Below are 15096 nucleotides of genomic sequence, written 5' to 3' on the forward strand. Positions count from 1 at the left end.
TTTTCTTGCAGATATATGCAAAAAACCTGGTGAATGCAGATCGATGTGCGCTCTTTCAGGTAGACCACAAAAACAAAGAGTTGTATTCTGATCTCTTTGACATTGGTGAAGAGGATGAAGGGAAGCCAGTCTTCAGGAAGACCAAAGAAATCAGGTGACCTACGAAATATTAGGGAAAATGTTAAACCTTTTTTAATTACCTTTTTTGGGATAAACTATAATATATGCATATTTCAACTTTTCTTTTTTTTTTTGCTTTTTTTCTTCTTCACCTCTTCAGATTTTCCATTGAAAAAGGCATAGCTGGTCAGGTTGCCAGAACTGGTGAAGTTCTAAACATTCCTGATGCCTATGCAGATCCACGCTTTAATAGGTAATATGAATATTTCCTTCTGTATATACTCAATATAAGCTACTTATGTATGTATATTTATAGGAGTTGTCCAACACACAAACACATTTTGAGAAGGGCCTGGAGAGTGTTTAACTGAAAGAAAAGCACTTGTCTACTAAATCATGCTTTGTTCCAGTCGTGAACCACATGTATCTGCTCCTTCCAATTCCCACCGGACCGAAAGTGATGTCCCATCCTCTGTCATGTGAGCCACCGAAGGCATTCTCTGGCTTCAGAGGCGACATGTCCCCAAGTAGCACATGACCAATGGTTGGGGACACATCACCGTGGATGCCAGTCGGTGAATGAGTGGGGAGAGGGGCCTTGCTGCTGGAACAAAGCGGTGTTCAGTAGGTGTGTCTTTTTTTTTTTTCTTCTTCCCCTATTTATGCGCCTCAAATATGTTTTGCTGTGGATGAAGCAGTGATGTGATCATATTTGTCATCTATCATTACATTTTTGAGTCATCTTATTAATTAACAATCTGGGGGTATACTAATATGCATATTTTTGTGCCGTACAGGGTGATCTGATTGGTGGCTATGGGCAACTAAGCCAGTTCTACTTTACAGCAGTTTGAAAAATGACCTCCATGGTTTTTTTTTGGGGTGGCTTCTGTTATGGCAAATGAGCAAAGCACTGTGTCCATGCAAAAAGCACTGTTGATTTCTGGTACCTTCTTCATCTCCTGAAGTGGCTTTGAATTATAGAAATAGTGGAAATCTATATTACACACACAAGTCATATCAAGATTAAGGACTGATGTCTTTCTTCAGCCAAATTATATTCACGGCATGTTCATTCAATTTGCAAAAAACCTGTATAATTTTCTAAATGTTAAGTGCTATTTATTTATTTTTACTTGCCTGATTTATGTACTGTTTACTGTGCGAATCCACACACCGGAAATCTGCGACATCTGCTATATCTAAATGTGGCCTAACAAAGGCAGCTATGAGCTACCTATAAAGTAATGAGCACAAAGAGTTTCCATTATCCAGCTCACAAAGGCATTTAAAGGGGTTGTCCGGGCTTTTACTATTGATGACCTATTTTAAGGATAGGTCATCAATATCAGATCAGCTATCTCCTCGTACAGCTCATCAGCGGGGGTCTGACACCTAGGAGGAGACGGGGCGCACGCAAATGTATTCTCCCTTCTCTCTTCCTGTTCACCGCTGCGGTCTCTGGCAAAGACCATAGACTCCTAGTCCAGCAAGTAGAGATGCAATCTAAATCAGGGTTAGTAGACAAAAACCTAGTTCCAGCCATTATTATAACCCTTAAAATTAATAAACTTTAATTAAATATCCTTAAAATAAGACACACAGAACAAAAATCACTGAGATTGAACTCAGATAGTTCCACAGCAGGCAGCTATACAGATATATCCTAAAGGGTGGGGAGAACTGTCCCTATAGTCTCACCCTAGTCTAGTGCTTAGCCCAGGGATGACCCCTGATGGTGGGGACTCCCTGTCCTCGAACTGGACTAACAAGGTCCTAAATCAACCCTAGCAATGTGGTGGAGGTAGAATAGGTGCCTGTCGGGGGGCGTGGCCTGACTGGCATGGAGTAAGGTCGCACACAGCACCAGCTCCTGCAGAATCCTGTAATTATCCTGGCCGTCAGTGAAGCCATCACAGTAAATCTACCCCTACGGATCCCCTGTGACACTCTGGGACTGACAGCAAGTCGCTTGGCTAACTTCTCCACTGGGAGAAATGCTGTGTAGCCAGCGTCACCGCTCACGCAGGGATGTGTGCAGCGGCCATTACATCATGCCTGCACACCGATGCCTGGGCTCTTCATCGCACATCTGAGGGACCGGAGCGCTGTTGGAGACTCCTCTGGAAGCGACAGGCCCGTGGGGCTGAGAGAGGGCGGTGAGTACAACATTACCCGAAGAGTCGGCACCTCCTGATACTTTCCCGTGTGCATCCGCTCACGGGCGCCATTATAGCCACGGCTCTCTCCTCCCCTGTGATCTCCCAGCCAGTGCCGGACTAGCTGCCGCAGGCTGGGCTGCAACCTCTGGGATCCTTCTCTTCGGGTGGTTGGACCGCTGAGGGTGGCTTTGGATCATTGCAGGCCAGTGGCAGCCTCAAAGTGCGACCTTAACAGACCTCACAGAAGAGATTACAGGCGAGTTTTAACCCCTTGAGGGGACTGCAGATACCACCGGAAGGTTAACCCGGTGACATCTTTAGAGGGCTGTGCTTGCCTATACTGGCGACCCTGTGTCTTTCTGCTCTCTGCTCCTGAGGGACATACACCTACATCATAAGAGGTAAACGTCCTATATATGGACCGCAAGACAGCCACTTCTGGAGCTGCTCTCTCTGCCAAGCTGATGGTGGCTACCATGAGTCAGACAGAGGCCCCTACTGAACAGGCGGAGATTGATCTCTCTAAAATAATGGCCGCATCCAGGCAGACCTTACCCGCCTCAGGCACGACATCGACAAAGTACGTGAAAGAACAGCAGAGGTGGAGAGGAGGCTGGGGGAGGTGGAAGATATGATGCAGCGTGGTGATAATAATGTCCGAACACTCCAACAACAAGTTAGAGCTTTGATGGCGAATGTGGAGGACGCAGAAAACCATAACAGGCGGAACAACATCTGTATCATGAGGCTACCTGAAAGGGCGGAGTGTCAATCCCCGGAGGACTTTGCGGAGCACCTTATTTAACAAAACCTGTCCCCCATTAACCTGTCCACGAATTTTGCGGTGGAACGTGCCCACAGGATACCCACTAAACCTTTACCGCCTGGGGCCCCGCTGCGCCCTTTCATCCTTAAAGTCCTCAATTATAGGGACGATCGTTCGCTGGCAGGCTGTAGATGCGATTTTTTTTAACCCCTAACAGGTATATTAGATGCTGTTTTGATAACAGCGTCTAATATACCTGCTACCTGGTCCTCTGGTGGTCCCTTTGCCGGGATCGACCACCAGAGGACATAGGTAGCTCTGTAAAGTAGCACCAACCACCACTACACTACACCCCCCCCTGTCACTTATTAACCCCTTATGAACCCCTGATCACCCCATATAGACTCCCTGATCACCCCCCTGTCATTTCTCACCCCCCTGTAAGGCTCCATTCAGATGTCCGTATGTGTTTTGCGGATCTGATCCATGGATGCGGGGGGTGATCACACCATATACACTCCCTGATCACCCCCTGTCATTGATCCCCCCCCCCCTGTAAGGCTCCATTCAGATTTAAATTTTTGTCCCAAGTTAGCGGAAAGGGAGACTTTATGAGAAAAAACAAAATCAATTTCCGCTAACTTGTGCCAAAAAATAAATACAAATTCTATGAACTCGCCATGCCCTCATTGAATACCTGGGGTGTCTTCTTTCCAAAATGGGTCACATATGGGGTATTTATACTGCCCTGGCTTTTTAGGGGCCCTAAAGCGTGAGAAGAAGTCTGGGATCCAAATGTCTAAAAATGCCCTCCTAAAAGGAATTTGGGCCCCTTTGCGCATGTAGGCTGCAAAAAAGTGTCACACATGTGGTATCGCCGTACTCAGGAGAAGTTAGGGAATGTGTTTTGCCCTTTTTTTTTATACAAAATTGGCATTTGACCAAGATATTTATCTCACCCAGCATGGGTATATGTAAAATGACACCCCAAAACACATTCCCCAACTTCTCCTGAGTACGGCGATACCACATGTGTGACACTTTTTTGCAGCCTAGGTGGGCAAAGGGGCTCACATTCCAAAGAGCACCTTCCGGATTTCACCGGCCATTTTTTACAGATTTTGATTTCAAACTACTTTGCACGCATTTGGGCCCCTAAAATGCCAGGGCAGTTTAACTACTCCACAAGTGACCCCATTTTGGAAAGAAGACACCCCAAGGTATTTCATGATGGGCATAGTGAGTTCATGTAAGTTTTTATTTTTTGTCACAAGTTAGTGGAATATGAGACTTTGTAAGGAAAAAAAAAATCATAATTTTCCGCTAACTTGTGACAAAAAATAAAAAGTTCTATGAACTCACTATGCCCATCAGCGAATACCTTAGGGTGTCTACTTTCCGAAATGGGGTTATCTGTGAGGTTTTTCTACTGTCTGGGCATTGTAGAACCTCAGGAAACATGACAGGTGCTCAGAAATTGAGAGCTGCTTCAAAAAGCGGAAATTCACATTTTTGTACCATAGTTTGTAAACGCTATAACTTTTACCCAAACCATTTTTTTTTTTCCCAAACATTTTTTTTATCAAAGAGATGTAAAACAATAAATTTAGGGAAACATTTATATATAGATGTCATTTTTTTTGAAAAATTTTACAACTGAAAGTGAAAAATGTCCTTTTTTTGCAAAAATTTCATTAAATTTCTATTAATAACAAAAAAGTTAAAATGTCAGCAGCAATGAAATACCACCAAATGAAAGCTCTATTAGTGAGAAGAAAAGGAGGTAAAATTTATTTGGGTGGTAAGTTGCATGGCCGAGCAATAAACTGTGAAAGTAGTGTAGTGCAGAATTGTAAAAAGTGGTCTGGTCATTAAGGGTGTTTAAGCTAGGGGGGCTGAAGTGGTTAACCTGTTACTCATTATGTGTTGGTGTATTGTATTGTGGTATGAGTGTGTGAGTGTCTGGCCTGGATGTCCTACGATCTCTGCGATTTACGTGGTCGGTTTTGTTACTTGATGGCTACCTGCAAATTCATCTCCTGGAATGCCAGGGGGCTCAATGATAAAGTGAAGAGATCGCTTGTATTTAATTACTTGAAGAAATTTTCCCCAGATGTGGTGTTACTGCAGAAGACCCATTTGAGAGGCCAAAGGCTGATGGCGTTGAAGCGTCCTTGGGTGGGATCTTCCTTTCACGCAGTATATAGAAACTACGCTAGAGGGGTTTCCGTACTGGTGTCCAAGTCAATCCCTTTTCAACTACATTCCATGCAGACGGACTTGTCTGGGTGCTATGTAATTGTGCATGCTGCAATACAGGGTAGAGACTACATAGTGGTAGACATATATTCCCCCCCCCTCCCCTTTTCAAAGAATGATGACATTATGGGGAAGATATCAACTTTGCCGATTGACCCATTAATTATGATGGGAGATTATAATGCAGTGCTAGACCCAATTGCAGATAGACTTCGTCCTCAAGCCTTACATAATAGGGCGTTGGCAAATTGGGCTGATGCGCATGATCTGACTGAGGCATGGAGATTTCTCAACCCAAGCGACCGTCAATATTCCGGTCACTCGGCTTCCTTTGATACCTTGTCCCATATTGATCTGGTGTTTGTCAACAGGGAGCTTTTGCCGTGGCTGTTTAAGGTGGAAATCTTCCGAGGGGTATCGAGGATCATGCACCGCTACTGGTGATTCTGACAATGCCACTGACGCCCCCGGATAGGCAGTGGTGCATTAACGTGAGATGGCTGGAAACTTTACCTGTGGTCTGTGCAGTTTTGGAGGGAGCAGCAGATTACTGGGCGTCCAATGAGGGGTCAGCTAATCCTGACGTTGAATGGGAGGCCTTTAAGGCGGTGCAACGCGGTACTTTTATACACGCTATTGCCTCGCATAGGAAAGAACTAGTCAGCACTAGAAAGAAAGAAATAGCTAAAAAGGAGAGTGAATATACGCGAAACCCTAGCCCAGAATCCCGTGAGTTGTGGGAGGAGGCCCATAGGAGATATCACCTTCACTTATTGGAATATACTCAAAAGAAGTTATTATACCAGAAACAAGTGGTGTTTTCGGATGGGGACAAAAATGGGAGGGCCCTGGCCTATTTAGCAAAAGCAGAAAATCCCCAGACAGTGGTCTCCCTTATTACCAATATGGAGGGTGTTCAGTTTTCTCAGCCAAGGGATATATGTGATCAATTTGACTGCTATTACTCTGACCTATATACCTCTAAAACACCTTACGCGGATGTGGATATTCGGGGCTACTTAGAGAACGTCCAGCTTACGCCACTCTCCCGCTCGGACAGATCCTTTCTGGACGCCCCCGTTGAGGAAGGGGAAGTTAGGGCAGTGATAGAAACTATGTTGGGTGGGAAGTCTCCCGGTCCGGATGGTTTTCCATTACAATGGTATAAGGCGGATGTGGATAGGCAAGAGATTATTGAAAACCTTCAATTATGCGTATGAATGTAACAGATTACCCAAGTCATTCATGGAGGCGACCATTGTGGTAATTCACAAACCAGGGAAGCCTCCGGACCAGTGCAGTTCCTATAGACCAATCTCCCTTCTGAATGTAGATGCGAAAATCCTAGCTAAACTTCTTGCTAGAAGACTCAGGGATGTAATCTTGTCCATGATTGATCCCGATCAATCGGTTTTATGCCAGGCAAGACAACTGATATTACCCTTAGGAGACTGTTTACTAACCTACAGGTTACTAGTTAATGGATCGGGACTGATTGAGGGATGGTCTATAGTGGGAATACAGGAAAAAAATTCACTCTACGCTGATGACCTACTGGTGTACTTAGCTGATGCGGGACCATCCTTGGAAGCACTTCTAGATACCACAGATGGTTTTGGGAAGTTTTCAGGCTTCATGGTTAATTGGACTAAATCCAGTCTGTGCTTAATAGATGAGATAAATCCTATAGATATAACCCCCCTGTCCCGTCTAAAGGTAGTGGATTGCTTTGTCTACTTGAGGATTAAGATTCACAGAGACCCTGGGCAGTTTTATCGGCTTAATGTAGTCCCCACTATAGAGTATATTACGGGACTGCTGAATGGGCTTATCGATATTAAGACATTGCTTGCTTTATTGTTCTTCCCGGCCAGTGTTCATTGCATGGGTACTGGACCTTGGTCTTGTTGTTCACTTGTCTTGTGATGTATTCCCTCTGGAATGTTCTTTGTATTTGAAAAGTGTTCTATAAATAAACACTATAATTATTTTTTTTTAAATTATAGGTGCCTGTCAGTGAAAATAAAGAAAGAAAAAGAAACACTATACATATACTCTCCCCTATAGACATAGGGTAAATTGATGGACTCTGTATACAACCCTAGTGCTGTGTTATAACAGACAACAAGGTACACAGTGCATCAAGGTACTGTATATGTAGTGAATTCACCCTAAACATAGATAGACAGACATTTAAAAAAAAAACAATGCGTTTCCCCCACTATGTGGGATCATCAGGGGGTAAGTAAGCTCAATAATTGATATCATAGATATCGGATACCCATAATGATAAAGTGATATCCGTAATTTGGGTGAGGACCACCATTGGTGATATATTGGTGTCCGTTATGTATTCATATCGATTGTGAGGGGGCCATAAGATGATAGTGGGAGGTGATCAATCTCATTTGGACAATACGCCGACCATAGCATTAGGAAGTTGATGTCCCATGAGGTTACATTTCCATAGAGGCATCTGTGGAGGAGAAAAACATAATGGTATAGAACACACCAGGTTCCAAAATTTTCACCTCCACCAGTGACCACTAATATCAGAAACCGGAACTCACAGTCTCCACAGAGATAAGAAATGTCCAATGAGTAGCAAGATGACATCAGCACATATAGATGTCCTAAGTCATAGAAAATACATACTCAGTATCACCAAAGGACATCAGAATGATAAAAACTTCCTGGGGAGAGTGTGTCCCTTCTTACAGTTAGTCATCCATCTATGGGATAAAGCATATCGGCTCCTCCACAGGCCCGCTACCAAATGTGCCCCAAGTCCCCCTTTTTAGATGCACTCCTGCCAGTCATGGTTCCCGCCCATAGATGCTGCGTCCGCGTTGCCTAGCAGTTGACACCACTTCCGGTCTATGAAGTGAGTCATTTCCGGTCAATGGAACGCACATTCATCACGTGTTTCCGATGGAGCGCATTTCCGGTCACATGTTTCCGGTACATGGAACGCAGTGGACCGCAGACGCACTTCCGGTCACATAATTCCGGACCTACACCACAGGTAGAATATAGTGAAAGGAGCGCTGTCTAACACATCGAGACACCCATTGATACCTAGACTGCCTTTATCTTACTAAAACATATATATAGCAACAGCCGCCGCATGGCACGCACCAAGGCAATAAAGGGATGTCGCTGTCAAAGATGACCAATCTCAATGGCATAGAGTAAAGGGAAGGAACTCATTACAGTTAGGGGGTACAGTGATTAATAGAACCATAGTCTAATACTGTCAATGTGCACCCCCCTAAGATTGTAGATGGTGTCAAACCTAGCAATGAAACAATTGAGTTCATTGATCATGATAATGTTCAATTTTAAGATGCTTCCCGCATCTGGCCAGTAAAGGGATACTTAATTTTTCAATGAGCCCAGCCATGTTAGACCGAGACAGCCAGGACAAGGCACCCGCTACCTTCATAGTAACAGTCAGAGAAAACAAGAGAAGGTCAATCTCTCATTAATCCCGTGGGGGGACTGGGACCGGAATCGATGTATCCATTCACATTCCTTCTGAAAGATCTTCCTGTCCCAGTCACCCCCTTGGGGAGATGGAGGTACCAGTTGAAGAACCGAGAATCTTAAACATCTCGGGGCCCCCCCCCAATGGTGATCATTAACATGCAGTGCCACCGGTGTTACATAGTCACGTATTCATAGTTCATAGAGGGGTGGCATCCTTTTACTCTTAGGTTTTAATGTAGTGAAAGGACCCTTGCCTGGATCACATCTACTCTCCTCACCTAATTCAGTAAGGATCTGAAGGTCCATAAAGTCCCCCTCATCCAGTCCTAGGCTTTCACAGGTCTGTCTGTTAGAGTTCTTAAAGAATCTGTGCCATTTGAGTCTCCTACAGAAGAGATGGAGGTCCTTAGTCCATGTGAAGAGACTAAAGTTCGTGATAGTTATGAACAAAAGTCCCCTTATAAGGACCCCCATCTCCACTGGGCTAAGAGACCTAGAGGTCAAATGAATGATCTGAAGATCATTCATTGCCTCTTGTCTGTCCTGCCCCGGTCCCAAAGCTGATAAGGGATCTGGCTCTTTTATAAAAAAGAGGGCTGTTGTGGAGGCGGGACGCTGTTGGATGCAAAGGAGGGGGACAAAGAGGAGGAAGCATTTGGATAGCCAGTCCCACGTGCCAACCCCCTTCTTCCCCCGTTTCCGTCCCTTGACCATCTTCTTCCCCCCGTCTCCTAGGCCTGAATGAACCCCTATAAGATGGCCCCCCATATGGTCTGGGGTACGAGCCTGTGTCCGAGGAGTCAATGTCAGACGTCGAGATCTCAGATCCAACTGCAGGTTCCCGTTGTTGTATATACTCTCTGTTTTCTTTAAACTCGCTCAGATCACTGACATATTGCCTGTGTTTCCGTTCCTTGATCAAGCTCTGGAATTTCTCGACTATCTGAGTTCAATCTCAGTGATATTTGTTCCGTGTGTCTTATTTTAAGTATATTTAATTAAAGTTCATTAATTTTAAGGGTTATAATAATTGCTGGAAAAAAACCATAGACTGCAGCATTGGACAGGAAGAGAGAAGGGAGATGGCACATGCTCACTGTGCGCACCGTCTCCTCGTACAGCTGAACTGCGGGGGTGCTGGATGTTAGGCCCCCGCTGATCTGATATTGATAACCTTTGCTGAGGTGTAGTCAAAACCTTGTATGATTTTGCCCTGGTAACACATTGTGGAAATTGGATGCATGGTTTATACAAGTTCAGCACATTTGTTTTACATCTAACCTGTAACGAGCACCCATCCAATTACCATATTTCAGCACCACGCTAGAAAGAGAATGTGTATGTCGAGTGTAGTATATCTACAGTATATGCTGTAAGAAAGGGGTTCTGTACAGTAGCCAGACTCCAGCTATCACAAGAGGTCATAATGGCATTTTTGGCTATGAAAGATGTGGCAGTTATTTGCACCATATTGCAGAAAATTATGACTATAAATAATTGCCATTTGATTTTCTGCAGAGAAGTAGACCTTTATACAGGTTATACAACGAAGAATATCCTGTGTATGCCTATTGTAAGCAGAGGGAGTGTTATCGGTGTTGTACAGATGGTGAACAAACTAAGCGGAAGTGCCTTCTCCAAAACAGATGAGAACAACTTCAAAATGTTTGCTGTTTTCTGTGCTTTAGCCTTACACTGTGCAAATGTGAGTTTATTTTGCTGAATTTTCTTCTGAATCTACAAAATTTAAATAAATTATATTGAATTATTTTACTCTATGACTTTGTAACTGAAATGGTGGAAGAAGTCACACAGTAATTGGTGCTAATTCTAAAGTAAACTTGCTGAAACATTGTGATCATCTTGTCCCTGCAGTCAGAACTTTATTTTGTACCTTTATGCAAAAAGCCACCATGGTTATTTTGTTTTATGGTATTCTTTCTTTCCCATGTTCTGTATTTTAGATGTATCATCGAATACGCCACTCTGAATGCATTTACCGTGTGACTTTAGAGAAACTGTCTTATCACAGCATCTGCACTTCAGAAGAATGGCAGAACCTCAAGAACTGTACCCTTCCAGCACCTCTTTGTAAAGAGATTGAATTGTGAGTAAAGTGTAAACATAAGTTTAGAAGGGGGCTTTTACAACTTTCTGGGCTCACTTGCGCATAAACTTAGCTTTTTGTATTTTTATACCACACTCCGGTTTTGAAATATGGCTTTAAAAAGTCACAATCTCAGTCTAGGAGGAGTGTGGAGGAGGAGGAGGAGTAGCTTTTCTAGACAAAAGTGTTAGATTTAAGAATAACACAAATTTATCATGTAACATGCGACATTTGAAAAATGTGCCATAAAGTATTTCAACACAGATTCAAACTGACTTCAAATGTTCCCCTCATGATAAATTACCATAGTATTTTTTGAACTTTAAATAGGTTGAGGATTTATGTTCTTTGCGTTTTTACTGTGTTTCTACTTGAAGAAGTTGCCTCAGTACAGAAAACTCTTTAAAGGGGAGCCTGTCATATTGGAAAAACTGTTTGATTTTCCAGCATTACATCATAGAGAATGGGTAGTTGACAGGTTCATATATAGTTCTACAGTAAAAGATTAAGTATAACTTGTAATTCCTTGAAATCCTTGCCCTTTCTATACTCAGTAGTCATGAAAATCGTACTACTTACTGATTGAGAGTGCACTGTCAAGCATGGAAGGCAGTCAATTGATACGTATACTCAGCTCCTCCTGGCATTTAACAAGATGCCTGCAGATCAAACACTGCTTTCAACATGACAGGTTGCCTTTAGGTTGCCATTCCACAATTGGATGCAGACCCATTCATTTCAATGGGGCCGCAAAAGATGTGGACAGCACACCGTGTGTTGTCTGCATCCCGTGTGTTGTCTGCATCCGTACTTCCGTTCCACAAAAAAATTATAATTTCAATTGCGGACAAGAATAGGCATTTCTATCATAGCGCTGGCAGAACGTAAATGGCCAGTATCCGTGTTTTGCGGTCTGCAAAACTCACAGGGTCGTCTGAATGTACCTTTAAACTGTGTCAGGCTTCCAAGACTGATGCAGATACACCTGATTGTGTATTGCCGAAAATATGGCTGCCCAGCAGATTGGCTTATATAGAAAATGTTGCTAAGCATAACACCCTTTTATGAAGTTGATATGCTTTTATATGGCATATGGGCAGGTGGGACAGCCTCCTTTTTAAAGGTTTTATCTGCAGTTATGTACACAAAAGGCACCTATGTTATGGTAGTTATTTTCCAATCAGCAAATGTTTAGTGGTTGTTTGAATGCTCACTTTTAGTGCTGCTTTTCATGTGTTTGGAAGGTTTATGGTTGGTTTGCCATACAAAATCTTTAATAACACAGTATCCTGGTGAGAAGCTTTCCATGTTGGTATTGCTTCCTCTTTGTCCAGATAATTCAATCTTTTATCCAGTTTTTTAAACATTCCCTTGTGGCAAAAAGTCAGTTACAATCCATATATTCAAATCGCTATTTCTTATTGTATCACTGACATATTCTACAGTTGCAGCAGCAACAAAGATGTCTAGATTATTGCACAACATTTGTGTAATGTAATGATTGTGTCTTGTATCATTTAGATATCACTTTGACATTACGCCCTTTGAGGACCTTTGGCCAGCGATTTATGTGTACATGATACATCAGTCTTGTGGACAAACTTGGTAAGATTTCTTTATTTAATTATAAATTGTTTTAAAGAGCATATTTTAGCATGATCAAGCCTTTTAAACCAGGCATATTGCCTGGTAGGGTTGACCATACTAAGTAAAAATTCATATACATATATATATATATATATATATATATATATATATACAGTACAGACCAAAAGTTTAGACACACCTTCTCATTCAAAGAGTTTTCTTTATTTTCATGACTATGAAAATTGTAGATTCACACTGAAGGCATCAAAACTATGAATTAGCACATGTGGAATTATATACATAACACAAAAGTGTGAAACAACTGAAAATATGTCATATTCTAGGTTCTTCAAAGTAGCCACCTTTTGCTTTGATTACTGCTTTGCACACTCTTGGCATTCTCTTGATGAGCTTCAAGAGGTAGTCACCTGAAATGGTCTTCCAACAGTCTTGAAGGAGTTCCCAGAGATGCTTAGCACTTGTTGGCCCTTTTGCCTTCACTCTGCGGTCCAGCTCACCCCAAACCATCTCGATTGGGTTCAGATCCAGTGACTGTGGAGGCCAGGTCATCTGGCGCAGCACCCCATTACTCTGCTTCATGGTCAAATAGCCCTTACACAGCCTGGAGGTGTGTTTGGGGTCATTGTCCTGTTGAAAAATAAATGATGGTCCAACTAAGCGCAAACCAGATGGAATAGCATGCCGCTGCAAGATGCTGTGGTAGCCATGCTGGTTCAGTATGCCTTCAATTTTGAATAAATCCCCAACAGTGTCACCAGCAAAGCACCCCCACACCATCACACCTCCTCCTCCATGGAACCAGGCATGTAGAGTCCATCTGTTCACCTTTTCTGCGTCGCACAAAGACACAGTGGTTGGAACCAAAGATCTCAAATTTGGACTCATCAGACCAAAGCACAGATTTCCACTGGTTTAATGTCCATTCCTTGTGTTCTTTAGCCCAAACAAGTCTCTTCTGTTTGTTGCCTGTCCTTAGCAGTGGTTTCCTAGCAGATATTCTACCATGAAGGCCTGATTCACACAGTCTCCTCTTAACAGTTGTTCTAGAGATGTGTCTGCTGCTAGAACTCTGTGTGGCATTGACCTGGTCTCTAATCTGAGCTGCTGTTAACCTGCGATTTCTGAGGCTGGTCACTCGGATGAACTTATCCTCCGCAGCAGAGGTGACTCTTGGTCTTCCTTTCCTGGGGCGGTCCGCATGTGAGCCAGTTTCTTTGTAGCGCTTGATGGTTTTTGTGACTGCACTTGGGGACACTTTCAAAGTTTTCCCAATTTTTCGGACTGACTGACCATCATTTCTTAAAGTAATGATGGCCACTTGTTTTTCTTTACTTAGCTGCTTTTTTCTTGCCATAATACAAATTCTAACAGTCTATTCAGTAGGACTATCAGCTGTGTATCCACCTGACTTCTCCACAACGCAACTGATGGTCCCAACCCTATTTATAAGGCAAGAAATCCCACTTATTAAACCTGACAGGGCACACCTGTGAAGTGAAAACCATTTCAGGTGACTACCTCTTGAAGCTCATCAAGAGAATGCCAAGAGTGTGCAAAGCAGTAATCAAAGCAAAAGGTGGCTACTTTGAAGAACCTAGAATATGACATATTTTCAGTTGTTTCACACTTTTTTGTTATGTATATAATTCCACATGTGTTAATTCATAGTTTTGATGCCTTCAGTGTGAATCTACAATTTTCATAGTCATATATGTATATACAGTACAGACCAAAAGTTTGGACACACCTTCTCATTCAAAGAGTTTTCTTTATTGTATGTTTATAAGTGGGATTTCTTGCCTTATAAATGGGGTTAGGACCATCAGTTGCGTTGTTATATATATATATATATATATATATATATATATATTTTTTTTTTTGTATCTTAAATGGCTGCTGAGACTTGTACTTGAGTGTACTTTTATTTGTATGCAAATTAGGTAGCACGAGGGGTGGACGTAGCTCTTGGAGCACCTCTAATGCTATGCCCCTCAGTGCTCAATACACTCCTCCTCCGCTTTGATTGACAGGGCTAGAAGAGTAAGCCATGTCTACTCATGCTGCTGTGCCACTAATATGATTTCTTGTAAATATAACTGTAAATAGTCAGTGGCAGTGTGTTCAAGCAAATCACCCCTTCGAATAGGAATGCGTGATTTTGCTGATGCTCTATTGCTTATATTTGCTTACAGGTGCTCATTTGTGACGGTGGAGAATACTTACAACCAGAGCCTTCCTGCAGCTGCAATCCTACTCAGTGTGTGATGCCGGAATCTTAGTCCACCCAGAAGTGTAGGTGCCAGCGGCATCACACACAGCTGAGAAGTTTTTTTATTTTTAAAAGTAGCTAAACAAACCATATAAAATTGGTAGCAAAAGCTCAAAGTCCTAACTAATCCAGCTGACGGCTATCTGCCTTGATTAGCATGTGGATGCACTCTGTCCATGCCCTAAACCTATGTTCAAGCTCAACATTTCGCCTTGTGGAGGCTCATCAGGAGCTAGGTTAACTGTAGGACAAACAAACATGTAGGTTCCGTCAGCCTCTGATGGTGAGGCAACAGCTCCGGCTACATGACGCCAAT

The 15096-nt window shown here is 42.8% G+C and overlaps 1 protein-coding gene across 3 annotated transcripts in view; it reads left to right on the forward strand.

Moving 5' to 3' along the window:
- The window catches only part of PDE10A (phosphodiesterase 10A), a 333722-nt gene that overhangs the window by 221491 nt on the left and 97135 nt on the right, over positions 1–15096 (forward strand). For all 3 annotated transcript variants that reach the window (XM_044292077.1, XM_044292079.1, XM_044292078.1), the window contains exons 11-15: positions 12–154; positions 281–373; positions 10315–10501; positions 10761–10903; positions 12425–12508. In XM_044292077.1, the coding sequence (XP_044148012.1) occupies positions 12–154; positions 281–373; positions 10315–10501; positions 10761–10903; positions 12425–12508 (650 nt within the window). The remainder of the gene's footprint in view (positions 1–11; positions 155–280; positions 374–10314; positions 10502–10760; positions 10904–12424; positions 12509–15096) is intronic.

This window comes from Bufo gargarizans, chromosome 4 (assembly GCF_014858855.1).
Source record: "Bufo gargarizans isolate SCDJY-AF-19 chromosome 4, ASM1485885v1, whole genome shotgun sequence".
NCBI classification, from domain to species: Eukaryota; Metazoa; Chordata; class Amphibia; order Anura; family Bufonidae; genus Bufo; species Bufo gargarizans.